The sequence below is a fragment of the Nyctibius grandis genome, chromosome 1, assembly GCF_013368605.1.
Source record: "Nyctibius grandis isolate bNycGra1 chromosome 1, bNycGra1.pri, whole genome shotgun sequence".
NCBI lineage: Eukaryota > Metazoa > Chordata > Aves > Nyctibiiformes > Nyctibiidae > Nyctibius > Nyctibius grandis.
In genome coordinates, this window is record NC_090658.1 from 133,598,993 (window position 1) to 133,626,513 (window position 27,521).

The 27,521-nt window shown below is 58.1% G+C and overlaps 3 protein-coding genes across 3 annotated transcripts in view; 2 read left to right on the forward strand and 1 right to left on the reverse strand.

Moving 5' to 3' along the window:
• The window catches only part of NRBP1 (nuclear receptor binding protein 1), a 35,119-nt gene extending 20,772 nt beyond the window's left edge, over positions 1-14,347 (forward strand). Inside the window, exons 8-18 of the mRNA XM_068408216.1 lie at positions 7,747-7,830; positions 8,090-8,148; positions 9,519-9,617; positions 9,691-9,823; positions 10,475-10,577; positions 12,742-12,792; positions 12,886-13,021; positions 13,105-13,158; positions 13,541-13,604; positions 13,688-13,743; positions 13,925-14,347. Coding sequence (XP_068264317.1) covers positions 7,747-7,830; positions 8,090-8,148; positions 9,519-9,617; positions 9,691-9,823; positions 10,475-10,577; positions 12,742-12,792; positions 12,886-13,021; positions 13,105-13,158; positions 13,541-13,604; positions 13,688-13,743; positions 13,925-14,023 — 938 coding nt within the window. The 3' untranslated portion in view covers positions 14,024-14,347. The remainder of the gene's footprint in view (positions 1-7,746; positions 7,831-8,089; positions 8,149-9,518; positions 9,618-9,690; positions 9,824-10,474; positions 10,578-12,741; positions 12,793-12,885; positions 13,022-13,104; positions 13,159-13,540; positions 13,605-13,687; positions 13,744-13,924) is intronic.
• A 511-nt stretch (positions 14,348-14,858) lies between these two features.
• Positions 14,859-16,968, forward strand: KRTCAP3 (keratinocyte associated protein 3). The gene is made up of 6 exons (XM_068411591.1): positions 14,859-15,077; positions 15,171-15,230; positions 15,725-15,925; positions 16,159-16,293; positions 16,618-16,709; positions 16,897-16,968. The coding sequence occupies exons 1-5, from the start codon at positions 14,859-14,861 to the stop codon at positions 16,699-16,701; spliced, it is 699 nt and encodes a 232-aa protein (XP_068267692.1). The 3' UTR covers positions 16,702-16,709; positions 16,897-16,968.
• A 445-nt stretch (positions 16,969-17,413) lies between these two features.
• The window catches only part of IFT172 (intraflagellar transport 172), a 37,697-nt gene continuing 27,589 nt past the window's right edge, over positions 17,414-27,521 (reverse strand). The window contains exons 35-47 of the mRNA XM_068396874.1: positions 27,400-27,498; positions 26,935-27,044; positions 26,366-26,429; positions 26,017-26,103; positions 24,289-24,405; positions 23,242-23,352; positions 22,356-22,475; positions 21,122-21,217; positions 20,395-20,454; positions 19,882-19,980; positions 18,921-19,074; positions 18,039-18,130; positions 17,414-17,778 (exon numbers count right to left, since the gene is read on the reverse strand). Coding sequence (XP_068252975.1) covers positions 17,689-17,778; positions 18,039-18,130; positions 18,921-19,074; positions 19,882-19,980; positions 20,395-20,454; positions 21,122-21,217; positions 22,356-22,475; positions 23,242-23,352; positions 24,289-24,405; positions 26,017-26,103; positions 26,366-26,429; positions 26,935-27,044; positions 27,400-27,498 — 1,299 coding nt within the window. The 3' untranslated portion in view covers positions 17,414-17,688. The remainder of the gene's footprint in view (positions 17,779-18,038; positions 18,131-18,920; positions 19,075-19,881; positions 19,981-20,394; positions 20,455-21,121; positions 21,218-22,355; positions 22,476-23,241; positions 23,353-24,288; positions 24,406-26,016; positions 26,104-26,365; positions 26,430-26,934; positions 27,045-27,399; positions 27,499-27,521) is intronic.

Sequence of the window (27,521 nt, forward strand, 5' to 3'; positions counted from 1 at the left end):
CATCTGTGGAAGAAAAAGGGAGTGGGAAAGAGGGAGGATTTCTCATACTGCTTAAAAACAAAAGCCATCCATCATCCATTAATTTACTAATTTTTTTTTCAGTGCCAAGTGTGGAGTTAATAGATGTAAGGAAGAAAAGTGTCAAATCAGTGGGGAGCTTTGGAGAGCTTGTGATGAGGGTAGGAAAGACGCCCACTGTTCTTAAACTTGCCGCTGGTGTTCCTGGAGACGTGGCTGTTCCAGCTGCTTTCTGGAGTTGTGCTCAGGTGGAAACGTTCCTCCTGAGAGGTCCAGGTTGGTCCCTCTGTACGCTTCCCCAGGAACCACCTGCAGTGCTCTCTTGCGTGTTAGGCAGAGTTGGGAGATGTTTCCTGTAATTCTCATTGTGAGAGTAAGAAGTAGTCACCAGTGGAAAGAAGTGATGGGTTTGGATTAAAAATCCTTCTGGGCAGCTCTTGGAGTGCCCCAGCAGAACTGAGGCCTCAAGCTGGAGTGTCTTGTGATGTCTCCTGGTGCCCCTGAGCCGTGGGTGAGCACGTGCCTTCCAGCAGAGTGTGGGGCAAGCTCAGCCTTGCACTGATGTGTTTCCAAACAGTGCCTCCAGGCCCTCGGCGCCTGCATCTGCTTTCCTGTCTCCAACATACCTGACCTCTAGGAGTCGTTACAGGTTTAATTGCAGTCTGTCCAGAGTCTCCAGTTCCAGGCCAAGGTGCCAGGAGACTGAGTCTGTCTCGGTATAACTCTGCTGTTAAATTGTGTGGCCAGGTATGTAAGTGTGGGTTCTGCTGCCAAGGTCTGTGCCCAGGAGAAGCTGCTGGGATGCAGAGAGAGGTGGTTGTCTGCTGAAGGAGGTGCTGGGGGACAGCAGAGCGCTCGCAGAGAGGACAATTTCCAGGTGCTCAGCCTCAGTGGGCCGTATCTCCTGCTGGGTCAGAGGTGTTGTGTCTCCCTGCCCAGTCAGGTTCTTGGTTAGAAACACTAATGTTCCTTATGTAAATTTATTTTTAAAAGGTGGCTGGAGGCAGGGCCAGATCCTCAGTCTTGTCCATGTTTTGCCGTGATCCTGACCCTCGCTGTCTATCGATGTCAAGCGCTTGCTGTTCCATCAGCTCATTGACTTCTGTCTCGTTTTACTCCACGCTTACGGGCTGCTCTGTCACCAACAGTCTTTCATAGGATATTTGCTGATGGTGAGCAAACTTCTCCGCTCCTGTGATGTGACTACCACTATATATGTACATTATTTTATGTGTGTGTGTGTGTGTGTGTATATATTTTTATATATGTGTGTGTATATGTGTATTTGTAACACCACAAACATACACACTCTCTCCAATGGATTTACACAGGCTTCCCTTGCTATAAGGCTGGTGTGTAAAACTGGCTTGGGTGCATCCTACTCTGAGACCTTGTGTTCTGGGCTGGGATGCAACCGTTCCTCGTGCTCCCACCAAAGCCTTACAGCGAGGGAGCACTGCCCCTTGTGAAGTCTCCTGGTTGTAAGTTCTCTTCCTCCTCGTCCCCGAGCTGGCCCATGGACCCCAGCGCGTGTCGAGCCCAGTGGGCGCGTTGGTCTGTGCTCTGCCCAGCCGAGCTTTCCACATACGTTGGGCTCTCCCCTGCTACAGCTCTGCAGGCTTGGCTGGGCACCAGACCTGGAGTAGCCTTTGCTCTGTGCTTGGCTATCCAACTGCCTGCTTGTAGCTTTAACTCCTCGGATGTTTTGTTTTTAAGATGAATATTTCAGTAAATGTGTCTGAGAGACGTCCCACCCCAATGAGTCCCTGGTTGTGGGGTCAGGTTTACTGTTTGTTTCCCCAGACAAAGCTCTGGGTTTGAGGAGATTCGTGTCCGTGAGGAGGGAGTTGGGCTGGTGGGGGCTGGAGAAGGATTTGAGCGCTGCAGTTTGTACCCCTGTTAGGTAGGACACCGCGTTGTATTTCTCGCTGTCAGGGTGGTTGTTGATGGTTAGAGTTTGTTTCTACTGAGCTGGGAACCTACCAACTGCCAGCTGGAGGTGGTGGGAGGGAAGGGCCTGCCCAAAGGGGCTCTGTGCCCTCGTAGTGCCTGCAGGAGGAGGACGTGGCGAGCTGCTCTGCATCGCCAGCACAGGGATAAAGCATAGGATATAAGGCTCCTGTTTTGCTTGGCATTGAGTGAACAAGGCTGGGAGCGACATGCTTTAATCTTATTTTAGTCATTACTTCACCCTTGGATTTTGTTAACTGATGTTAACTTGTCATGCTGGTTTTCACATCCTTAACAGACACCTGAGACACTTAGTGGGTGATGTAGAAATTAAATAGGGGTTACTAAGGTATCTTGGATCTGACTCTCTTTATTAACTAAGGTGAGTGTGGTTTAGAGAAAAAATAATGGATAGTTGAAATCAGCGGACATAGAAAAATCTGTCATAAAAATGGAAATCATTTTCACCCGTGTTGGCTTTCATTTAGGAAGATTTAACATGAATTTATGTAGCTCAGCTTCTAGCTGTACACTTTTCTGTGTAGAGTCAAGCACGTCCTCTACCAAGCCAAACATTTTCACTTAGAAACTTGGCAAGACTTCCACGAGCAGGGGAAAAGGTTTGTCTGTGCCTCCAGGTGCTGCTGGGAATGAGATCTGGCAGGTGAACAGTTCTGAGTGGAGCTTTTTTTTGCCCAGGATGCTTCAGAAAGTCCAAAGGGGCATGCAGGTTACCGTGGGGTTTTTTAAAGGCTTTGTTTGGTGATTTAAAGTCAGGTTTAGTGGTAAGAATTGGTGTCTTTGGCCTTGTTGCAAAGTCACCGAGTGGAATGCAGACAGATTTACCTCCTGCTATGTCGTGACGGTAATAAACTCTCATTTTTCACCTTTGCTGGATTGTCTCTTTCTCTGCTTTCGTGTGGATTTCCCAGATGTGTCAGGGGACACATCTTCTAGTCATCCAGGTCTTCATTTACCCATTTTAGTACGGCAGTTGCGTGCGTCCGCTCCTTGTGGGGTCCTTCGGTTGAAGGCGTGTGGAATATTAGCGCTTTAGAAGGCTCCTTGTGCCAGTTCTTGAAAGATCACTTGAACACAAACTTCACAAGTGTTTTACATCTACAGGATAAATGCTTGGCGTTCTCCCTGAGTGCTGAGAAGTTTTATTTGGAATTTTTGTGAAAAAATTTCTGTAGAAGCAGAGGCAGTTGATGCAGGAGGAAGATAGAGATGCTGTCCAGTCATGAAAGGATGGGTTAGGAAAGCCAGGCCCATCTGGGGCTGGGTCTGGCAAGGGATGTGAAGAGCAGCAAGCAAGGATTCTACACCTAAACAGCAATAGGAAGGCTGAGGAGAATGTTGGCCCTCTGTTAGTTGGGGTGGGGGCCTTGGTGATGAAGGACACACAAAAGCCAAGGTGTTCACTGCCTCTTTGCCTCAGTCTTTACTGCTACGTCTGGTCTTCAGGAATCCCAGACCCCTGAGACCAGAGGGGAAGTCTGGAGCAATGAAGACTTAACCCTTGGTGGAGGAGGATCAGGTTAGGAAACACTCAAAGACTGGGCATACCTAAGCCCGTGGGGCCTGACGGGATGCACGCCCAAGTGCTGAGGGAGCTGGGTCATGCTGCTCTAAGGCCACTGCCGGTTGTCTTCAGAGGGTCATGGGGAATGGGAGATGTTCCTGAGGACTGAAAGAGGGCAAATGTCATTCCTGTCTTCAGGAAGGAAGATCTGGGGAACCACAGGCTGGTCAGCTGGGTGCTGGGTCCGGTGCCGGGCTCCCCAGTACAGGAGGGACATGGGCAGACTGGGGAGAGCCCAGCGAGGGGCCACCGAGACGCTGAAGGGCTGGAGCGTCTGTGCTGTGGGGAGGGGCTGCGGGAGCTGGGGCTGCTCAGCCCGGAGCAGGGAGGGTCAGGGGGGGGATCCGTGTCGGTGAGCGCCCGCAGGGAGGGTGCCCGGGGGACAGAGCTGGGCCATGCCCAGTGGTGCCCAGTGCCAGGGCCAGAGGCAATGGGCACGAACTGGGCCATGGGAGGGTCCCTCTGGACACCAGGAAACACTTTTCAGTGTGAGGGTGACACAGGCACAGGTTGCCCAGGGAGGTGATGGGCTCTCCATCCTTGGAGCTGTTCAGAAGCCGTCTGGACATGGTCCTGGGCAGCGGCTCTGGGTGTCCCTGCTGGAGCAGGGGGCTGGACAAGGTGGCCTCCAAAGGTCCCTGCCAACCTGAACCATCCCGTGATTTTATGACTTTATATTAATTTCTGTGCAGGATACCTCTCTCAAAGTACGTGAGTTTTTGTAAGATACCAGCTCTCCACTGGTTCTGCTTCAGCAGGGTTTTCTCTGCAGGCAAACATGGGCAGTGCTTTAAGCAGCAGTTAGTTACGCTCCTCCGGAGCGATGTCAGTGGATGGGGTGAGAATGGACACAGACGTAAGCAGCTGCGGGGCTGTTACCTGGCTCTGGGTAGTGAACTTCTCATGCCCTGAACCTCTTTGCCCCTTCATCTCATTGGATATTCAGAAAATCCTGTTGCTCTGGTGACTCAGTGTTGCAAATACCTTCGCAGACACCGTTTACAGTCCCTGATACAGATCTGCAGGGCTGTGGGATGCTTGTGTTGGACTTAAATCCACCACTGCTCTTCCTGTCTGACTCAGTGTTTGATTTGTTTCCAGTAGTTACTTATTGTCTAGGCTTTGCCCTCCCTGGTAGAAATGCAGTTGTCACCTTAGTGTGCAGGTGAAGTGAACTGTGAAATGTCGTGGCTTTGTGCGGTCTTGTCCCTTTGGCAGCAGTGAAAACGTCTTGAGCATCCGAGGGCAGGGGGGTAACGACGTGGCCCGTAGCTGTCCTGGCCCTGCAGCCGTCCCTGTGTACCTGCAAGCAGACGGTCTTGCGTTGGGTCCGTTGGGTTTGGACCCCTGTGGTGCTGGTGCAGCGCAGCACGGGGCAGGTGGCTCATGGTCCCCTGTTGCTGGGTTGCAGAGGAACCCCAGGACTGATGTTATGGGTTGGTTGTTGATCCTCCTCGCTGCCGTCTTGCTTTCCTCTGCTTTCGAACCTGCTGGCATCTGGAGTGCAGGGACCTCGAGCACTTCGCTGGAAGGGTGGGGTGAGATGCTCTTGCTTTGGAGAGCACTTGGGCACTTGCAGGAGGCCACGTGGTGCAGAGGCTGCTGGTGGAGGAAGAGGAGGACTCCTGGGCAGAACGTCTGTCCTTACCTGCGAGGAGGAAGTGCTGAATGCAGAACAAGGGTGGGTGTGAGCTGGACACGGGACAGTTGTATTGCAGTCTACAACTACCTGAAGGGAGGTTGTAGCGCAGTGGGAGTCGGCCTCTTCTCCCAGGCAACCAGCGATAGGACAAGAGGACACAGCCTCAAGCTTGGCCAGGGGAGGGTCAGGTTGGACATCAGGAAGCATTTCTTCTCAGCAAGGGTCATTAGCCATTGGAAGGGGCTGCCCAGGGAGGTGGTGGAGTCACCATCTCTGGAGGGGTTTAAGAAAAGCCTGGACATGGCACTTAGTGCCCTGGTCTAGTTGCCATGGTGGTGTCAGGGCAATGGTTGGACTCGATGATCCCTGAGGTCTCTTCCAACCTGGTTGATTCTGTGATTCAAGGGGAAGATGTCTCCTGCGGCACGTGGTGTTTAAAAGGGCAAGTCGCCGTGTGACTGGGCATCTGCTGAAACCTGCCGCTGGTGGCAGCTGGGAGGTGACACCCCCGAGTGACACTCCTAGCGGTGATGGGCACGCTGATGAGCTGTCTGTTCGCCCTGGGGAGCTCTTTCTCTAGCGTGTCCTCGGGGGGTTGGGAAGTTGAGCAGGCTCTGCATGTCCCTGGAGTGATGTTGGGTATTTCTCTTCATGCTTTTGTTGTCGGATTGGGTTCAGCTTGCCAAAGGCAGGCTGTTTGTCCTACCATCTGTTGTACTTCACATCTCCTATCATCTGCCCTGCACGGACACCATATTTGGCCGAATCACTTTCTAAAATTCATCTTTGCTTTGCTAATCCCCCACCAGACTGACCAGCCACGTGGTGCTGTGTCTTGTAGTCTGCCCCTTCCTGTCGTCTTCTCTGTTCATTGTCCATGTTGGTGATCTGCCTTTCCTTTTCGACCTTCCTCGTTCCTCTTGCTGAACACGACTGTCCTTGGCCTTCACGCATCTGACCACCCACAGAATTCAGTTGTCCCTAGACACAGCAGTGGGTGGCAGGTAGCACCATGTGCGGATCAGTTGGAAGAGCTCGTGTCAGAGGTACCAAGTGTGCATCTTACCAGGTACAGTGAGGAGTTTGCTTTAAAATGTGTGCTCAGGTGAGGCTCCTCTCGAGCCTCCACCTCTGATGGGTGGCTTGTACCCCGAGGTGATGGACCTGTAATAGTGACCAGGCCAAAGCTTCTTGTCCCAGCTTCTAAACTACCATCGTGAGGCACAGCAGCACTTCTCTCTGCCTCGTGTGCCGTGCTCGCAGGGAGTCTCAGGGCTGACTTCGGTAGCGGGCTGTTGCTGTCAGCGATGAACGGAGCAGACACGTGTCTGGTGAGGCCGTCCCTGCTCAGCTCTGAGCATCCACTGAAGAACCTGGTAGTCTTTGGCGTTGCTCTGCTGCTGCATTACCTCAGCTTTGCAGTAACAGAGCAAGGTTATGCCATGGCTTCCAGCCAAGCTGCACGTGAGCTGTGCTAGAAGAGGGAAAGCAGAGGGGACAGGTCCCTGGGTGGCCTACAACAGCAGAGTCAAACCTGCCTTTCTGTGTGTCTGAGCTGGAAGCTCCCACAGACAGTGCAAGCCCAGCTCTCTCCAGCAATGCTGGTGCCACTGCAGAACGGCCGTAGGACCTGGACACAGAGAAGCTGTTAATAAAGTCCTTAATGGTGCACAGACAGCCATGACAGCCAGAGGTGGGATTCCGTGGTGTTTGCCTTTGTGGTGTGGGAGTGCCTGTGGGGCAGCCCTGGCTGAGGTTCCTGTTGATGGTGCCTTTCTGTGATCGATGACCGCCTCTTCCCCGCCTCAAACGGGGCCCAGGAGCCAAGGACAGGACAGCTGGAGAGTGAACCGTATTTTAAGATGCATTAGAAAAATGAAGGGAATCAAAACCTCACTTGGAAGATGACTTCAGACTTGGCTGGTTCTGCTCCACGTTTGGGAGGCTGGTGTTGTCCTGGGCGGGTGGGGGTCATTCCCTCCCCGCAGCTCCCAGTGGTCTGTGGTGGTTGCTGGGGAGGTGCTGGCTGCCGGGAGGCCTCCCCTGCCGGGGTGCTCATCCCTCCTCACTCAGCAGCTTGGCCTGGCTTTTGTCCTGAGGCACTTTGGCACCAGGGCCCTGCTGATACGTGGGAGAGTTGCCGTGTAGGTCTGTCCCTCTCCTAGAGCCCTGAGGTGGTGACTCGCTACAGTGATCTTGGCCGCTCTGGCTGCTCCTGGGGCTTCTGTCATAGCTGAGCTGCGTGTGGCAGATGCTCCAGATCTGGTGTAAGTCAGGTGCTTGACAGGCAGTCCTTGGCAGCAGAAGCTGTGGTCTCCAGGCCTGCTCTTGGAGGGTCACGCTAAGCTACTCCGACCCGCAGCCAAGGAACCGACGGAGGAATCCATCAGGGCAGGTGGCCTGAGCTGAGGGAGTGGTGACGGGCCAGCCTGGCTCCACTGCCTGCCCCTTTGGGCACCGGAGGGCCCTGGAGCTGCACATGTCCCCTGGGATCTAGTTTGGGGGTGGTCTGTGGTGTCCTGTGTCCTAAACATTCATGACTTTCTTGTAGTGGCACCGGACACAATTAACAACCACGTGAAGACCTGTCGTGAGGAGCAGAAGAACCTGCACTTCTTTGCCCCGGAATATGGAGGTACGGTGTGGCTGCAGCGGCAGGCCTGGGCTTTGTTGGCCTCACTAATGCTTCCAGGCTGTGCTGCATCTGGTTTCCAGCTACAGGCTCGTGACAGGCGTCATGTTCACAGTTTTATTTGCCTGCTTAAATGCTCCAACTCCTCTGTCTTTTGATAGCAGAGGAGGGAGAGAGGCTGCAGGGTTATCGTAGCCTGATACAGAGGTGGCCCTGCTGAGTGCAGGGACGGGCTGGTGACAGCGTTCTTTCTGTGTTACAGAAGTTGCCAACGTCACCACCGCTGTGGACATCTACTCCTTTGGGATGTGTGCACTGGAGGTGAGTGTGGGACACTCGGGCTGTGGGACAGAGAGGATGAATTCGATGGCTCTGTGGAGACGCTGTGGGTGTGGGTGGGTTCACTTGGTAACAAGTGCGTTTGGTTCTGAGGGACATGTGCTTTGCCTGGGAGGGATCCCACAGAATCCCAGAATCAATGAGGTTGGAAGAGCCCTCTGGGGTCATCGAGTCCAACCATTGCCCTGACACCACCATGGCAACTAGACCAGGGCACTAAGTGCCATGTCCAGGCTTTTCTTCAACCCCTCCAGAGATGGTGACTCCACCACCTCCCTGGGCAGCCCCTTCCAATGGCTAATGACCCTTGCTGAGAAGAAATGCTTCCTCATGTCCAACCTGACCCTCCCCTGGCCAAGCTTGAGGCTGTGTCCTCTTGTCCTAGCGCTGGTTGCCTGGGAGAAGAGGCTGTCGAGGCTCCCCCAGATACCTCACTGAGAAGTCAATAGCTCAGTAAGGTGTAGTTCTTTCTGAACTTCCTAATGTGTGATTCCTTACTCTGCGGGTCATGGCCAGTTCTGAAGGGTGAACCACTGCTGGTGGGAGCAGTCACTACTACAGACGGTGCTTAATGTACATGGAGAACAAAACTCCCCCCTGGGGAGTGCCTGTTCTTCCTGCGGTGTCTGGAGGAGAGGACAGATGTTGTCCATAACTTATCTGGACCAGCCTGTCCCCACCTGATACAGGTGCTGGTTGAGTCTGACGTACCTGATCTGAGCAGCTCAGTGGTTCCTCTGTCCTTGCAGTTGGTAGGCCCAGGTCTAGGAAACGGGAGTTGCTGGTAGGAGTATCTTCTGTGAAGAGTTGTCAGAAAGAGCCAACACAAAGAATTTCGAACCTGTGCTGCACATCCCTTAAGTGAAGCAGGAGGAGAACTGTGGAAACACACAACTTTGAGGAAGCAAAACTCGAGCTGAATCTTCAGACGTTCTCTGGAGTCTTTTGCCAGCCTTTCCTCGCTGGGGATTTGTGTGTGTTGGCTGGAGCCAGTTCTGGGGGGCACGGTGTGCTCGCTTTTCTGCCTGTAGTACAGAGCTGTTCGTACAGCCAGGAGGGACACTGGTGCATTCTGGCAGTGACCCAGTTACTGCTTCGTTAGAGGATGGGAATTATCGAGCAGAAGTGCAGGCCAATGGGTCATGGGATTGAAAATGGAGACACTTGCTGTCTAAGGTGACGCTGGCGCAGCGTTCAGGTCTCCCTGGCGATCTGTCAGGGTGCTAGAAACAAGCTGCTCTGCCTCCACAAACCGTGACCTCAAACAGCACCAAACTGGTGGTCTCCTCGAGCTCTGTGCAGTGCAGTCAGCAGCTCTCGGTGAAGGCTGACGCGCTGCTCTGTGTTTGCAGATGGCGGTGCTGGAGATACAGGGTAACGGCGAGTCCTCCTACGTGCCCCAGGAGGCCATCAACAGTGCCATCCAGCTGCTGGAGGACCCCTTGCAGAGGGTGAGTGAGGGGGCCAGCGCCCCTGCAGACCTGCTGGCACCGCACGTGGGCTCACGCGGTTTGTGCCTTTCAGGAGTTCATTCAGAAGTGTCTGGAGCAGGACCCCGGCAGGCGTCCCACCGCCCGGGAGCTCCTCTTCCACCAGGCGTTGTTTGAAGTGCCATCGCTCAAGCTGCTGGCTGCTCACTGCATCGTTGGACATCAGCGTGAGTGCGGGGCCCCGGGGTGCCGCGTCGCACGTCCTGCTGGGTTGTCAGCTCAGCTGCAGCCTGGAAGCAGAGACCTTCGTGCTGCTCTTCACGGGCAGGGCCCGGGGCCATGGGGAACAGAGCTGGGCTCCCCGCAGAGCCTGAGGAGCGTGGTGACCTGCCCACACTGAGCCCCACACAGAATCACACACAGAATCAATGAGGTTGGCAGAGCCCTCTGGGATCATCGAGTCCAACCATGGCCCTGACACCACCATGGCAACTAGACCAGGGCACTAAGTGCCATGTCCAGGCTTTTCCTAAACCCCTCCAGAGATGGTGACTCCACCACCTCCCTGGGCAGCCCCTGCCAATGGCTAATGACCCTTGCTGAGAAGAAATGCTTCCTAATGTCCAACCTGACCCTCCCCTGGCCAAGCTTGAGGCTGTGTCCTCTTGTCCTAGCGCTGGTTGCCTGGGAGAAGAGGCCGACTCCCACTGCGCTACAACCTCCCTTCAGGTAGTTGTAGACTGCAATAAGTCTACAAAAACCCCACGGGGTTTAACAGCCTGGAGCCTCTGCCTTCCTCATTGCTCTGCTGAGGTTGGAAAGGAATTGCAGTTGTTGGGGTCTAACTTTGATTTTTTGTTTTTTTTTTTTTTTAATAGATATGATTCCTGAAAATGCTTTAGAAGAAATGACCAAAAACCTGGACATGAGCGCAGTGTTGGCAGAGATCAACCACGTGGACAGGGAAGGAGTCAAGATGATGTGAGTACCCCGTGGGGTGCTGGGAGGGGGCTGCTCGGGTTGGGTGAGCACTGGAGGAGCTGCCTGGGGCTCTTCCCTTTGAGTTACCGTTGGTATTTCACCACCCACTGGGAAACGGAAGGGAGCTGGTAGTGCTGGTGGTGACGGGGCATGCGCTCTCCTCCAGGAGTGGAGGGTGGAAGAAGACCTTGCACCTGTGTTCTGTGAGCAGAATCGTCCAGCTGAGATGTGACTTGTCCCCCAGGGGAGGGGTGGGGAGGGAGCAGCCCTCAGCAAAACCTGGCTGAGGAGTTTGGGGAAGCGACTGGGACCGTCGCAGGCGTGTCAGTGGGGCCCAGCATGTTGGAGAAGTGGCTCCTCGGTGTTTTATTAACGGAGCAGCTCATCCTACAGCACACAGAGGGACAGGGCAGCCATCAGTAACACACAGCGGCCCCTCCACCTACAGAGGTGGCTCCCCAGGTAGGTGATCGTAGTGTGTGTGGAGCAAGTAGAGTGGCCAAAAGTGACGTTAAATATTGGATAATGAAACTCAGCTCGTGGAGGGGTTGGCTGGAAAGGTTGTAGATGTGGATGCTGTATTCCCAGAGAGGGCCAGGGTGCCTCCAGGGCAGCCCGGGGTGCTCAGGCTGCTGAGCAGGAGTGATCAGGGTGGCAAGGAAAGAAAGCACTGGTCATCTGAGACGTGCTCTGAGCCCTGTGGAACTGTCCAAAACGTGACGCTCTGATCTTCACAGCACTGATCAATAATAGTAATGAATTCCCTGTGGAATGGTTTTTGTTAATTAAAGGTTCAAGATGGAGGATAAAGAGTGAACAGCCAAAGCCGTGCAGAAGAGGCTCTTTACGTACACTGGGCTTCAGCCTGCAGAGGGGTGGCTGTCAGGCACGTGTCAGCCTGGGGCTTGCTTTTTGGTGGTGCAGGACCTGAGAGGGGCTGGACAAGGAAAAAGAAAGCGTAGTAATGACTTGTAGTGTCAGAGAGCGTCCCTTCCAGGGGGTTCATCAGGGCGCCACGCGAAGGTGTTTTACTGGGAGAACCTCTGTCTCCTTGTTAGTCAGCACCAGGAGGAAATGAGGTGCTCGCTGTGGCTGTGGTACTGCCAGCTCCCTGTGCCGTGCAGACAGCAAGAGCGTGCCTTGGAGAACACAGAGCTGCTGCTCTGCCTGCAAGGCTGCGAAGCCACACCGCAGGGAAGGACCTTCAGCCTGTTGGAAACGTGCTGCTGTGCTGTGGGCGAGAGCAAGTGCGGTATCAGGGTGCCAGAGGGTGGGAGAGAAGGTGATGGGAGTTGAGTGAAACATCTAAAGGTGTGACCTGTCCAGTGTGCCTGCACCAAGTGGCAGCTTGTGGGAGCAGTCCTGGAGCAGACCAGAGAGCTGGCGTCACCAAGGGGCTGGAAGTCGTTGTCACCACACGAGGAACTACGTGTTCTTGAGGGTGGGGAAGAGGATGAGCAGCAGACATACAAGTTGTGGCACAAAGGGGAGGGGTTGTCAGTGCTTGTCACCCTCCCTCAGCCAGCAGCAAGGAAGATGCTCGATGGAATTGGAGGCTGGGGAATTAAAAACAAATTGGGAGGAAGAGTTCTCGGAGGCACGACATGAAGAAGCCGCCCAGCTGAGCGAGCGATCTGGGGAAGAAATCACAGAGAGAACAAAAGTATCCTGGACTCCAGTGAGGAATGTTTGGGCAGGGCATTAAATCCTGAGGTGTCGTTTCTGGTCTGGAGTGACGTGGTGGGTCCTGCCATGCCCTCAGCTGCTGCAGGGTTCGTGCCTTTGCAGTGCTGAGGCCCTTGCTCTTCTGAGGTGGGCGTGGGCTTCACGGGTCTGGTGTGACAGATGCCTGAAAGCCTGGCTAGGAACATGGTGCTGGTGGCCAGCTCACAAATAGCTGTTTGCGTCGGACAGCTCTCCCCAAGGAGGTGATACCTGTCCTGCCGTAATTAGCAGGTTGCCTCATCCTTCACTTTATGGATAGTTGCTCCCTGTACAGGCAGGTGGAGTCTGTCTCGCCCTGGGCTGGCTGCCTCTGTCCGTCCCCATCCTGCCCACCGACACAGCCGCGGTCCAGGACACGGGGATTTGAACTGCATCCGAAGAGACTTGAGTGGATGGTTCTGTTGGACGACTTCTCACCTCAGTATTTTTTTTTTCCCAGCTTCTCACAGTCTCCAGCGTTGGAGCTGGACAAGTTCCTGGAGGATGTAAGGTAAGAGGGGGTTTTAAGGGGCAACTTTAACTGTGTGTGAGACTGGAAAAATTTCGGAGAGGCAAAACCTCAGACCCTGCTCCTTCCTTGTAGGAATGGAATCTACCCACTGACGGCCTTCGGGATGCCGCGGCCCCAGCAGCCCCAGCAGGTGGTGGTGAAATCTCCCATCGCTCCACCATCAGTGAAGACCCCGACTCCGGAGCCCGCAGAGGTGGAGACCCGCAAGGTGAGAGACGGGAGCTCCGCTCCCCCCTCCCCGGGCAGCGGGGCCGTGCCGCGGCAGTCACGGGGTCTCTGCTTCTGTTTCAGGTGGTGCTGATGCAGTGCAACATCGAGTCAGTAGAGGAGGGAGTGAAGCATCACGTATGTCCCCATTTTCTGGCTGAGCATGTGGTGGGGGGGGGGTGTACCAGGGCAGCTGTGCAGAGCACGTGGCTCCAGCGTGACCATGTGCTGCTGGTGACTGGTGTGACCCCCTGCTGCCACAGCTGCCACCTGTGGGGCCCAGAGGCAGACCCAGGCCATACCTGTGGCTGACCTGGCACGTAGCAGATGCTTTCAGCCCACCCCCAGATTCAGGCTTCCTCTGCAGGAAGGAACGGGGCTGGGGCTGGGAATGGGACTGGATGTGGTGGTTGTGTCAGGCTCCTGTGGGGCTCTGGAGGAGGGTGGGGGATTTCTGGGGCTGCTCCTGGCTGGCTGTGGCCACCACACAGTCCCTGATGAGAACTCCTCTGCCCTGCAGTTAACACTGCTGCTGAAACTGGAAGACAAGTTGAATCGACACTTGAGCTGTGACCTGCAGCCCAGTAAGTACCTTTCCCCCGTGCTCTGGTGCGCCGAGGGCAGCTGCGCGCTCGGACGTGGGACTGAGACCGTCCCTGTGTTGCAGATGACAACATCCAGGAGCTGGCAGCTGAACTGGTCCAGCTTGGCTTCATCAGTGAGGTAAGCAGGCCTGGGGCTCAGGCGGGGGCACGGGTCCGTGTTCCTTTCCCAAACGTGGCTGGTTTATGCCGGGTCGCTCCGTTTCTAGCCAGGGAGGTAGAAGTGAGATGTGTCCCTGCCCACGTGCCCCAGCAGGCTTCAGCCAAGCTCTCAGCCCCTCACCGTAGCTTGTTCTTCCCAGGCTGACCAGAGCAGACTTACCTGTTTACTTGAAGAGGCGTTCAGCAAGTTCTACTACACCCGGAACGGAGCCCTGACGGCAGTGACCGTGTCCTCGTAGCACCCCGCGGCGGCCGGTGCGGCTGCGTTGCCTGTGACCCCTTCCGTGTGTGTCCATCACTGTAGGGCATCAGCGAGACCCCAGCTGCAGTGCTTGGAAGCTCATCCTGCATGTGCCGTGGCTGGGCTCAGTGACAATCCTCCCTGCCCGCCTATTAAAGGGGACTTTGCGCATCAGTATTATTTCCAGCCCTGTTTTTGTTGGGATTTTGCCAGGTGGTGCCGGGGAGCCGGGTCCTGGCTCGGGGTGATCTGTAGCCCCGTTCATGTGCATGGAGTTTGTTCTGTTTGAATTGTACAAAGTGTCTTTTGCACAGCACAGAAATGTTTTTGTTCTTTATTTTCTTTTTTTTTTTTTTAATTTAAAGGTAAGCGGGGGGGAGCCCCCCAGCCCTGTCCCCTCCGCACCCCCTGCAGCTGCTCTGGTGCCCGTCCCTGCCCTCCCCGGGCCGAGGGGGCCGGGCCCCCCAGCCCCTGCCCCTGCCCCTGCCCGGCCGCCTCCGCTCCCCCGGCTGCACTTGGTTTACGTGTTTGCACAGCCCCGGGGCTGCGGGTGCGGGGCTGCGGGCTGTGCCCCCGCGGGCTGTGCCCCCGCAGCCTCCCGGAGCCCCGCGGCTGGGGCAGGGGGGGCCCAGGGTGCCGGTGGCAGCGCCGGGCCCTGCCCCCCCCCCCCCGTCCCGTCCCGGGGCGCTCGGCGGGGCTGGGCGCGGCGCCGCTCCCGCAGCTCGTTTCTATCGTTTCCTATTTTTAATAAACTGTTTTGTAAATACGCGAGTGCTGCCTCTGTGCGGGCGGGGCCGGGCCGGGGCAGCCCCGGGGCGGTGCCGGCGGCGGCCATGGCGGGCGGGCGCGGGGGGCGGCGGGGGCCGGCGGCGCTGGCGGAGCCGCGGCGGGCGATGCGCGCCGGGCTGGGGCTGATCGTGCTGGGCCACGGGAGCCTGGCGCTGGGCGCCGTCGTGCACGGCTCCGTCCTGCGGCACGTGGCGGGCGCCGGCCGCGCCGTCACCCCCGAGTACGCGGCGGCCAACGTGGTGTCGGTGGGCTCCGGGCTGCTGGTGAGCGGGGCCGGGGGCGGCGGGAGCGGGGCCGGGGGCGGCAGGGAGCCGGCCCTGCCCGGGGCCGTGCTGAGCGCCGACCTCTCCCCGCAGAGCATCGCCGCGGGCATCGTCGCCATCCTGGTGTCGCACAACCTGGCCCGGGCAGCGCTGGTGAGTGCGGGGCCGCGCCGGCCGCTCCCCGTGGACCTTGTCCCCGGTGGCTCCTTCCGCCTCGCGGGGTTCCTGGTGTCGCTGTGGCTCTGCCCCGCCGGCAGCGCCCGGGGCACCGGGGCCCGCCCTGGGGCAGAAACGCTTCGGCCGGTGGGCGAGGGTGCCCCTGGGGTCGGCCATCCCCCCGTGGGCTGCCGCAGGGTGGGACCTCAGTGCTCGGCGGAGCCGGGCCCGTGCTGGGGCTCCCCGGGAGCAGGAGCCGCCGGTTTGGGTGCAAAAAGGTGCAAAAGGTGTAAAAGCCTCACGCGAGTGCGGGGCTGAGCCGTGCTGAAGGGGCAGGAGGTGGCATGTGCTCGCTCGGCGCAAACGTCTGCAGGGTCCCACATCCCGTCACCCTGCGGAGGGGCTGTGCAGAGCGTGGCGTGCCCAGCCCGGTACGGCGGCAGTGCCCTTGGCTCTGGCCAGCCCCGCTCTCGTGTTCTCGCTGCCTGCAGCACTGGGCCCTGCTGAGCGTGTCCCTGCTGAGCTGCCTCCTGTCCACCGCGTGCAGCGTGGGCCTGGCCCTGGCCATCGCCCTCACCGTCCACGGCCGGGGCACGCACCTCGTCAGGGGCTGCAACAGCCCCGCGCTGCCCGCCGATGCCCGGGCAGCCATCGCGACCAACGACTGTCCCTTCAACACCACGCGCATCTACGTGAGTCCAGGGCCACCAGCTCCCCGACCCCTCCTGCTCTTCCTCTTTCTGGCTCTTCTTCTTCTTCCTCTCCCCCCCTCTCTCTTGCCCACCCTCTCTCTGCCTCTCGCTCTCCCCCCACTCCCTTTCCCTCTCCCCCCCCTTCTCTCCCCCCACCCCGCACAGCCTCCCCGCTCAGCCCCGTGCAGCCAGGCTGGGTGCGCTGAGGGACCCCCCGACCCGCTGCTCTGCAGGACACGGCCCTGGCGCTCTGGTTCCCCTCCCTGGTGCTCGTGGCCGCCGAAGCCGTGCTGGCCGGCAGGTGCTGTTTGGTGGCCCTGGTCCTGCGGGGCGTTGGGCCCTGCGCACGCGGCTGCAGCAAGGAGCAGGTACGTCCACCGGGCCGGACGCGTCTCCCTGCCGCTGCCCCACCGCTGCGGCCTTTTGGCTGCATTTTGGAGGTGCTGGTTCTGCTGGGGGTGGGGGGCCTTGTTCCCATACACGCAGGTGGTGCAGCAATGGGAAGGGGGGGATCTCAGGTCTGAACCTCTCCTGGCCAGCCTGGGTGACAGACGGGCACCCCTCCATCCTGGGTGGTTGCAGAAGGACCCTCTTCATCCCTCTGATAGCCCTGAGCCACTGCTGCCCCCCAGCCTGGCCCAGCCCCTCACATGTCCCTCTGACCCTCCATCTTTTTTTTGTCCCCTCTCCAGCTGGCCGGGCCAAGTGCTGTGACCGAGGGGCCACCACGTGAGGTGCAGCAGCTCCTGGCGGGGATGGCTGAGGCTCGTGTCTAGCTGGAGCGGTGAGTGCGGTGGTGGGCTGTGCTTGGGGTTGGGGGCGGGGGGGGGGTCAGGCTCTGCTGTCCCGAGAGCCCCGGCCCACACCAGTTCCCCTGAAACATCTCTTTTGGAGACATGCCACAAACACTGGCCAGCGGTGACAGCGGGTGCTGGCACAGCCCTGCGCTCACCGCGCTCTTTCACTCCCAGGCGATGCCGCAGCGGTGCTGCGCTCCGGCGAGGTGAGGCTGCACCTGCAACGTGCTCCTGCCCCGGGGCAGGCGTGGGTGGGGGGGCTGCAGGGGTTGTGCCTCACCCCCCCGCCACCCCCACCACCCACCTGGGACAAGTCCTGTGGGTTCCAGGTACAAGCTGCGTGGGGTCACCAGCCCAGCAGGTGCCACAGGCCCCCGATGCCCTCCCCGTCTCTCCTGGGCTGTGACGCCCTTCCTGGCACACCAGCGGCTCCCCCGACACTCACACGGAGCGGTGGGGCAGGCAGAGGTGCTGGGGTCGGGCAGCACCGGCGCTGCCCTGGGGCCTGGTGGCCCTGCTGCAGAGCAGGTCAGCGTGCTGTGCCTGCGCTCAGGGAGCGGCGGGTGGAGAACCCCTTCGTGAGCCTCTCGTTTCCCTGCATCAATAAACTTCATTTTCACTGTGGCTGCTGTGACTCCCCAGGGCCTGCTGGGAGCTGGGCCCCTGACGCAGGGACAGTGCAGCTGGGGTGTAAGGCCGTGTCCATGCTTGTGCCCACCAGGCACAGGGATGTGGACAGACACACGGTCCCTGTGTGACAGTCACCCAGCGGGGCAGAGGGCATGTAGCCAGGCTGGGGCCAAGAGACCCGTGTCCAGGGTGGCGGCCCTGTGCCCTGGGAGCTGCACGGGTTCGTGGACTGAGCCTCCCTCGACACATGGGAGCGCAGCAGGGCTGACGGACGTGTTTATTGGGGTGGAAGCGGAGGGTGCTGAAGAACAGGACTGAAAGCTGCCACGGCCCCGCTCACTGGAAGGAGAAGCTGGTGCTCGGGAGCCCCCCACACCACTGGCTGAGGAACTTGAGGACGTCCTGGCACGCAGGGCTGTGGGATGTCTGCGGGACGAGAGGGGCCTTGGCGGTGGGGAGGGGGCAGAGCCATCACCCCCTGCCCGGGGCACCCCGGGGCCTGGCAGTGCTGCACAGGCGGGGCTGGGTCTGCCCCAGCTCCCCAAGCGAGGTTAATCCCTGCCCAGGGAGGGGGCACCAAAGCCACCCCGGTTTGGGGTATCTCCACCCAGCAGGACAGTGTTTCACTGCCAGCAGGGCTGAATGCCCCGCGGCCTGTCTCCCTGCCCACGGGGTGCTGGGCTCACCTTGACAGCCATCAGGAACTTGTTCCATGTGTCCTTGTTGGCTTCTCGGCCTGGCCGCTTGAACTCGATCTTGTTCCTCAGCACAGGGTACCCTGGTTACACGGTGACACCCTCAGAGACGACCCGAGGCCACAGCAGAGCCCAGCCCTGAGCACCCCGTCCCTCTCTGCTGTGGCCGGCTGGGGCTGCTCCCAGGGCAGTGCAGGGGACGGTGCGGGGACGGTGCCACCTCTGCCTTCCAGAGCCCGGGGTGGGGAGCGGGTGCCCGCAGCTGTGGGGTCAGAGGGCAGCAAAGGCTGGTCCCTCTGGCAGGGACACCCACGTGTGTCAGATGAGAGCACCCCGCTCCCCACCTTGGAGCCAGTGCCCTGGTGCTGGTGGCCCCCCCCGCTCCACCCCATGCTGAGTCCTGCACCGCAGTCCCCGCTGCCTGACGTGTGAGGACAGCACTTGCCTTTGGGGGGGCAAAGCAGGGACAGGCACCGCATGTGCCCGTGTCGGTGCGGCCAGGCTGGCCAGCCCCCGGGCAGCCTGTGCGAGGCCGAGCAGTCACAGACCGGTGGCGGCTGGAGGGACCGCTGAGGGCTGCGTGGTCCAGCCCCTCTCAAGCCGGGCCAGAGCCGGTCACCCAGGACGGTGTCCCGACAGCTTTCAACTGTCTCCCAGTACGGAGATGCCACAACTCCTGTGCAACCTGTGCCAGTGCTGGGGCACCCTCACAGGTACAAATGGGTCCCTCCATCCCCTCCAGCAGAGCTGGTCGCCCATCCAGTCCCCCCCCTCCTCCCACAGCACAGCCTGAGCTCCCTGCCAGACCCCGCACCCCGTCCCCCTCCCTCGTGGCACCTCAGCCCGGGGATGTGTGGCCGGCCCGGCGCTCACCTGTGAGCACGCAGGGCAGCGAGCGCACCCCGGTGCCTGCGGCCACCAGCGAGGCCTCGTACGTGCCCCGCTCGTCCTGCGGCAGCACCTGCTCCACCCGCTGGTCCACGGACACGGTGAGCACCCAGTCCCGGGCCTCCTCCCGCTTCTCCTCCTGCAGGGCAGAGGCCAGGGCACCTCCTGAGCCCGCACGCCAGGCCACTGCCCCGCCGCACACGGGAGCACACGGGAGAGCAGGGCACGAGCGTGCACGCAGGACGTGCGCGCACACACACACACACATATGTGTGCATATGGGGGTGTGAGTGCACGCGTGTGTGTGCAAGGACACAGCTCTACTGGGAGGGGAGCATGAGAGTGCGTGTGTGTGTGTGTGTGTGTGTGTGTGTGTGTGGTGCGTGTACTGGGGCTGCATATGTGTGTGTGGGGGGGGGGGGTGTGCAGGGCAGTGCTCAGTACGTTCCCATCTCCTGTAGTCCCTGCTGTCCCTCCCCTGCTCCCATCCCTGTTGTCCTTCCCCTGTCCTGTCCCAGCTGTCCCACACTTGCCCCAGTCCCTGCTGTGCCTCCTTGCCCCTGTCCCTGCCCTGCCTCAGTCCCTGCTGTCCCTCCCTGCCCCTGTCCCTCCCTGCCTCAGTCCCTGCTGTCCCTCCTTTGCCCTGTCCCTCCCTCACCCTGTCCCTGCTGTCCCTTCCTGCCCCAGTCCCTGCTGTCCCTCCCTGCCCCTGTCCCTGCTGTCCCTGCCCCTGTCCCTGCTGTCCCACCCTCACCCTGTCCTTGCTGTCCCTCCCTGCCCCTGTCCCTCCCTGCCCCAGTCCCTGCTGTCCCTCCCTGCCCCAGTCCCTGCTGTCCCACACTTGCCCCAGTCCCTGCTGTCCCTGCCCCGGTCCCTGGTCCCTGCCCCAAGGGCCCTGAAGCAGCATCGCTGTTCACGGGAGCTGAAGGTGGCAGGTGACACTCACGGGGACGTGCTGGTGGGCTGGAAGCGGCACTTCAAAGGGAATGTCCGTGCCCTGGAAATCCGAGTGGTCCAGAGAATCCAGGTTCCCTTCCTCGATGGCCTGAGAAGGGAGAAGTGGTGGAGCACTCGGGGGTACCTGGGAGCTGACAGGACCACTCAGGCTTGTCGGGTGGCCCCAAGAAGGGAAAGGTGACATGGGGATGGGTTTTTTTTTCCCAGCAGCTGCTGCCAGCACGTGGCAGACCGGTACAGTGAGGTCTGTCAGCTTCCTGGGGGTCGGTGTTTTACGGTGCCCAACCTGCCAGTCAAGGAAGGAGACGACTGGCGTGGGGACTCCCGAGCCTTGTATCACAGTGGCTAAAGCACTGGGCCGAGCCCGCCATCCCTCGGGTGATTTTCCCTCCCTCACAACAACTCAGATTTCCTCAGAGCCCCGGCCAGGCTGAGTGTCGGGGCTGGCCCTACACCCCGTGTCACTTCAGGCCTGACCGCCCTCCCCCAGCAGACTACGCACGTCCGAGAGGTCCAGGAAGCGGTTCAGGAAGATGAACGCCATGTTCTCCCAGCCGACTGCCTGGTACAGAGAGGAACCCACCATGAGGCCAGGCAGCTTCCCCTCAGCCCCAACCCTCCCACCCGAGCAATGGCTACAGGGGAGCACAGAATCAATGAGGTTGGAAGAGCCCTCTGGGCTCATCGAGTCCAACCATTGCCCTCACACCACCATGGCAACTAGACCAGGGCACTAAGGGCCATGTCCAGGCTTTTCTTAAACCCCTCCAGAGATGGTGACTCCACCACCTCCCTGGGCAGCCCCTTCCAATGGCTAATGACCCTTGCTGAGAAGAAATGCTTCCTAATGTCCAACCTGACCCTCCCCTGGCACAGCTTGAGGCTGTGTCCTCTTGTCCTACCACTTTGGTGACCAGAGCAAGGCAGACCAGTTCAGTCCTGCAGCTACACTAACGGAGCCGTGCAATATAATGCGGCCTCTGGTCTGCTCCTGGGCCTGCAGCTCACGTCCCCTTGCCCTCCCATCACCTACAGCTGCTCTGTGACAGAATGCAGAGGCTGGCCAGCTGAGGAAAGGCCTCCAGTGCCAGCATCTGGCTACTGGTGTGCCAGTGTCTGGCTATTGGTGTACCAGCGCAGCGAGGGGAAGGGAGGGGAAGGTAAAGCTGAGAACCCCGAGCCCAGAGTCCTCCACCTCCTCAGCTGCTCTGGGCACAGGTAGCTCTTACCTTGGCCGCTGTCCCAGCTTCGTAGAAAGCCTTGTCTGCAGGGAGGAGCTCGGTGTGGCGCAGCAGGGAGATGGACAGCCTGGCAGCCACGGTGTCCTGCAGACACAGGGGACAGGAAAGCCACAGTCATCAGCACAGAAGAATCAGGTCAGAAGGGATCTCGTGAGATCACACCACCACAGACCCATGGCAGGGGCTCTGCACCCGCGTGTTCCCGACATGGAACACAGGTTCAGAACTTCAGCCCTGACTGTAAGCACCCTCATGGTGTGACCACGCAGGAGGACTGTCACCTGAAGATGAAGTTCTTCTGCGTTATAAACCTTGCTGTTTTCACTAGAAGCTTCACCCAAACCTGCTAGCCAGACAGGTTCTCACCACACCAGCACTGGGAAGGCCACCCCTCCTTCATGGTCCCAAATAGACTACCCAGCCCTCAGCATTCCACAGCTGTGGGGGTCTGAACAGGATTCCAAGACATCGGACTTGGCTCTTTCTGTCTGACACGTCTCTGGACCCCCAACATCTACACACGCAGACCTGGGGAAGCCCCAGTCTCCCCGATGGCTTTTGCTGGGGTCCTGGCTGTGGCAGCCTTTCCTTTTCACAGCCTGCTCTAGCACAGCTCCAGCCCCACGCTCGTACAGAGCTCTACCACAATTCCATATGGATCAAGACTTCGGGAGGGACTCTGCTGTGTCGTGGCCCAGAACAAATCCCAATGCACTTAGGACTCAAAAATACTCGGTGCCTTGTGAGGTCTGGCACCCAGGCCCACCAGATCCCCAGAGAAGGCCCAGCACCCAGGCCCACGAGCTCCCAAAGCCCTGCGCAAAGCCAATCTGCTCTCAAAAGCATGAGTGAAGCTCAGCAGCTCTCTCAGCCCAGGACAGCTGAAGAGGAAGCAGTGCCTCTCCTGGGAAGGCTTCTGTGTGATCCCTAGAGTTCTGCTGGTGCCTCTGCTCTCACAAGTCACGCCGAGCAGATGGATCGAAGCTGATCCCCTGGTTTGGCTTGGGGCAAGTCCCACTATAAGGAGTCAGAGAAGACCATCTCCAGTTCCACCTGCTAGTGGTGGGCTCCCAGAGCACTGTGGACCCATTCTCATGCATCCATGATGTGTAAGTGATCCATGAAGTGGAACAGTGGCCTATGGACAGCCCTGAACTTGCACGTCCCCACGGAGTTCTGCACTCGGGGTGGTGGCCTGGCAAAGGAACTTCAAAAACCTTACCAGCTGCTTCACGCCCTGAGCAGCGGAGCGGGTGGCATAGTAGTGAGAGATCAGCAGCATCGTTTCAAACTCTTCGTGTGCTGGAGTGTTTGCCTCGCTTGACTTCACTAAGTTTTCACACTGAAGAAGAGAAAAGGAGAGTAACTGAGGACAGGAGAGCACAAGGACACTCTTCGTCCACTTGAACCCAGGGAAAAGTTGGGAGCGAGGAGGATCTGAAATATCCAGGCATCTCTGGGGAGGGGAAGAGGGCTGGGCCTTGGGTGCTGAAGGGAGGAGGCTGTGGGAGAAGGGGACAGCCAACAACAGATGGCACTGGGAGCAGAGGTGAGTTTGGACGGACAAAGGGGGATTTGTGGATTTCGTTTGTGCCAGAGGTGGGTGCTTGTGGGACAGAAACAGAGACGAGGCAATCGTGGGCTCTGGCTGAGGTATTTTGGGACAGGGCAGAAGGAGCAGAAGGCTCCAGGCATCTCTGGGGAGGTGGGGAGGACTCTCCTTTTCCAGGCTCAGTAGCTCTGTGCTTTCCCCAGTCTTGCCCCACCCAGGCTGGTGGGGTGCAGGACGAAGAGAGGGCACGTTGTGCAAGGCTGCCACGTAGCAGTGGCACAGGGAGCTCTGCAAGTGCCTCTGTCCACACTCACTTGTAGGATTTGGCCTTGAGTGCAGCGTCACCTTCTTCCCTGACTTCTCCTGCCCAGCCACGTCCACTTCACACTACCCTGTTGCTCTGCTGTCCACACCGTGGACGTTTCCCCACTTCCCCTCGTGTTCTACAAACACTGCCCACGTCACCTGGCTGGAGGCTGGCTCTTCTTTCTCCCGTGCCAGGAGCCCCCGGGGTGCTGGAGGTTAACAGGCAGAGGTGGCCACGGCCCACACTCACCAGATGGAAGAGAACGTCCCGCAGGTCAGCCCAGCTGGAGTAAGCCTCGGCACAATTCATGCCGGACGTGTTCACCATCTCCACAAAGAGACGCTTGTAAATGTTGAAATTCTGCAACAAAAAGGAGAGGAAATCTTGAGGGAGCCAGACGGGGAGTCAGCCAAGTCCTGGAGCTCTGCTGCTGTCAGGCACAGGCTGGGGGAGCCCAGCTCTGCACAGGCTCCTGGAGCAGCACTGCTGCAGGGTGCTGGTTGCAATGGGTGCTACGGGACAAGGCAGGGAAATGGGGACGAATGCCCCTGCAGCCTCGGAGAAGCAAACGTGGTTCCTTTTATTCTGGTCTTGGTGGTGAAGGTGTTCACAACAAACACAAATACTCAACTCCCCCCTGCTCCTTCCCAGTGGAGAATATGCCAGGAGACCATAGAACCACAGAACGGCTTGGGCTGGGAGGGACCTTAAAGCCCGTCCAGTTCCAACCCCCTGCCACAGGCAGGGACACCTTCCACCAGACCAGGTTGCTCCAAGCCCCATCCAACCTGGCCTTGAACACTGCCAGGGAGGGGGCAGCCACAGCTGCTCTGGGCAACCTGGGCCAGGGTCTCACCACCCTCACAGCAAAGAATTTCTTCCTCAGATCTCATTTCAATCTCCCCTCTTTCAGTTTAAAACTGTTCCCCCTCATCCTGTCACTCCAAGCCCCTCTCCCACTTTCCTGTAGCCCCTTCAGGCACTGGAAGGTGCTAGAAGGTCTCCCCGGAGCCTTCTCTTCTCCAGGCTGAACAGCCCCAGCTCTCTCAGCCTGTCTCCAGAGCAGAGGGGCTCCAGCCCTCTGAGCATCTCCGTGGCCTCCTCTGGACTCGCTCCAACTTTAGCTGCCTTTAGTCCTCTAGCTGAGGAGCCTCTGGAAGAGTCCACAGCAGGGCTGAAGGGGCTTGGACATGCTGAACACCCGGCAATGCTGGTTCTGGACTGGAAGCCTGACTCATGCAGCAGATCACAGCACACTCTGGCAGCTCACACGGGGTGTCGTGCTGTCTTCATTACCTGTGGGTTGGCCGGTGTTCCGTGGTGGACATACAGGCTCAGGGCTTTGTCCCAGCTGCCCTCACGGATGAGGTGGGTTGCATACAGAGCTACATACTTGTGCAAGACTTTATAGTTCTGGAGAGGGCACACAAAAAGCAGTGGCATGAGATTCATGAACTGAACACTTGTCACTGGGTAGGGATGGCTTCAGATGCCTGTACACACACCCACACCCGAGACAGACTGCACACAGCAGACCTGGGTTTTGATTTGGGCCCCACCTGACACCTCTAATCCTGGCTACCTGACGCTGTGCTGATCCTTCCACACGTGGAAATAAAGCTGTTTTTCAGCTGTTCACCACTGGCCAAAGGAATGCTGCCCCATACCTACAAGCTGCAGCACCTCCGCAGTGCAGCACCACAGGCACCGACTGTAAACCAGCCCTTAGTCCAATGGAAGAGTGAACCAAAACACTGTGTGGGCTGAAGACGTTCACAATTTGCAAGGCTGCTCTAGTCCACTACGCAAACGCTGCCAGATCTCTGGGACTGGAGGCCTCCTTGGAGTGCTGCTCACACATGTGCTGGTCACACAAACCCCTTGCTGAGGACTGACTGTAGTCGGCCTTACAGAAACTCAACTGAGGAAAGACCTGTTTCACACAGGTGTAAATACAGTAATGAGATGGAGAAGATGGTGTAAAATGTGCAATTCTGTCAGAAAACGAGCAATGGAAACAAGTTTATTCAGCAGAAGAGACCAGTGCCCCAGTGATATGTCTAGAGCTTGAACACCCAGATGTGGGTGCTGGTGACACACGCGGTACAGGACAGTCTGGGATAAAGATTGTCTGGTATGTGACCTGTTCTGATAAATGTGATGTTTTTCCTGTATAAATGTGATGTTTTTCCTGTATAATCACTGCAGAACAGCTGAGTCAAAAGGCATGAAACTGCCCTGCTCAGGGACCAAGGCTGTGCTAATGCTCTCAGAGGCATAAACAGACTGACACCTTCCTGGACTAAACGTGGCAGTGTTGTGCCTGGCCGACAACAAAACTGATTAAACCTTTACCATTAAATTGAGCGTGGAGTTATTCTTTGTGGGAGAAGATCAGCACCGGTATCTCCTGATAATTAGAGCATCAGCACAGAAGCCTCCAGGATAACAACTACTACAACAAAGACCGTTTGTATCACCAGAGAAGCCCGGCTCAAAAAGAAACCAAGCTTACTGCAGCAGCAATCCTGGTAACCTAGAGCTTTCTCCCCCTGTTACTGCACAGCCATAGCACTGTAAAACAGCTTCATTTTGCTGTTCTCCATTTTTATTACTCCGCTGAGGTCACTTTGCGAGCTTTAGGTGAGTAAAAATGAAAAAAATGTCAGATTTGCTTTCCCGGCGAGGATGTTTCATTTCTACTGACACCAGGCCTCTGAAGAACAGGTAGGAAGAAGGCTCTTTCACAAGCCTCTCTGTTTCCATGGTACCAATTACTTCCAGCCCAAACAACTCATTTAGCTTTTTCCAATGCTCCATTAATCACCAAATTTAACCCAATATGCTTCTGGGTTCCAACCCTTCCCTACTAGGCCTGACTGGCGAGGGTGGGGATCGTGGAGAGGTGTTTTTGAGCTGCTGCAGTGCCCCCCCTGCTCCCTGAAGGGGCAGCTTTGCCCTGTGCCCCCGCTGCAGAGAGCCACGGCCCCCGTGTGCCTCCCGAGGGCTCACGTGGGCACTCACCTGCTTGGCTGCAACCTCCAGGCACTTCTCCCATCGCTCCTGCTCTGCGTACATGTCCAAAGCTGCCGTGACATCTATTCCCACCAGCTGGGGATGGAAACAACCATGAGTTCACCGTGCAGGCAAGGTTTCCTACCAGCATCAAGGCAGGTCTTGTCTTTGCACGCACAGTCCCTCCCCTTCTATGTCACGGAAGCACAGATGCAGTGTGACCCATCTGGTATGCAGAGGCCACACACAGACCCCTCACCTGTGGGCATATTCAGGCAAAAGCCCCATGAGAAAGGCCCCAAGGATCTGCCCAGATCCTGACATCCCTCCCTAGCCTGTGAGACACCCCAGTACCTACCGAATCTACCTTTCCTTGGTTCTTTAAATACTCCTTGTAACGCTGGTCCACGTACTCCTCTGACCTACAGGGCAGAAAGAATCTTAATAGGCAGCAAGACTAATAGTGTCTTGCACTGGTGCAGAGGCTGGATTCGACTTTGTCTGCTTTGGGAAATAGAGGACTCACAGCTGAGCCCCGTTTCTCTGGCCTCTGCTGGGAGCACAGGTAGAAGGGAAAGAAAGGGTCTAGGCAGCTCTTTGCAATATGATGGGTGAGGAGAGAAAGGGACCCCAGGGCTTTCAGAAGGACGTGCATGCACAGGATTGTGCCAGGGGAAGGGGAGGCAGGGACAGGGATGGGACAAAAGGGGATGGCGATTTCCATGGGATGTGTGGCAACAGAAAAGAGTCAGGATGGCAAATGGCTCAGGAAGGGTGGCTGTGGAGAGCGTGCCCTGTCAAACACGGGAAGGCCACTGTGGGGAGGATCCAGGGAGTCTGGGGGCAGCAGGACAGGACAGGACAAGGGATCATCTAGGGCTGGGAGACGGAGCAGGAAGACTATAATTTGAGAAGTTCAGGGCACACCTGGGGTCCAACTCCTTGGCCACGCGCTTGGCTTTGCTCCATTCCTCCCCTTCAATGAAGGCATCAATAGCTTCTTGGATGAGGTCCAAGTTGAGGTAGAGTTCAGCTGCCTGCAGGGCCAGAGACAGTCCCATGGGAAAGGAAACCCAATGGCACCCTGCAGCCCAGGCTGGCGCTGGTGCTGTGGGAGGTGGCCAGCACACAGCAACAACAGAAAGTGTCTTCCCCGAAGATAACCCCCCTTCTCTGCTTCCTGCCTCCTCCCAAGGCCTGGCTCTCTCACACCATTCCAGGACTTGATCCCTTCCCCTCCTTCCTCCTCCTTGAAGACTCTGCGCTGCCTAACTCTGAACAGGGCCATCCACCCACCACCCCCGATGTGACTTGGCCTCCTTCCCTCATCAGAGCCCTCCCTTCCTATGTCACTGCTTCTCCAGTAGTCTGGGGGCAGGAGCCAGCCCTCACCGCGCTGTATTTCTTCATGGCCACCAGCTGAGGAGCCACCGTCCGCGTCACCTCCATGCTCTGGGACTGGCCCAAGAATTTAATGGCCAGCTCAGCAGCCTGTGAAGAGAAATTGTCAGCAG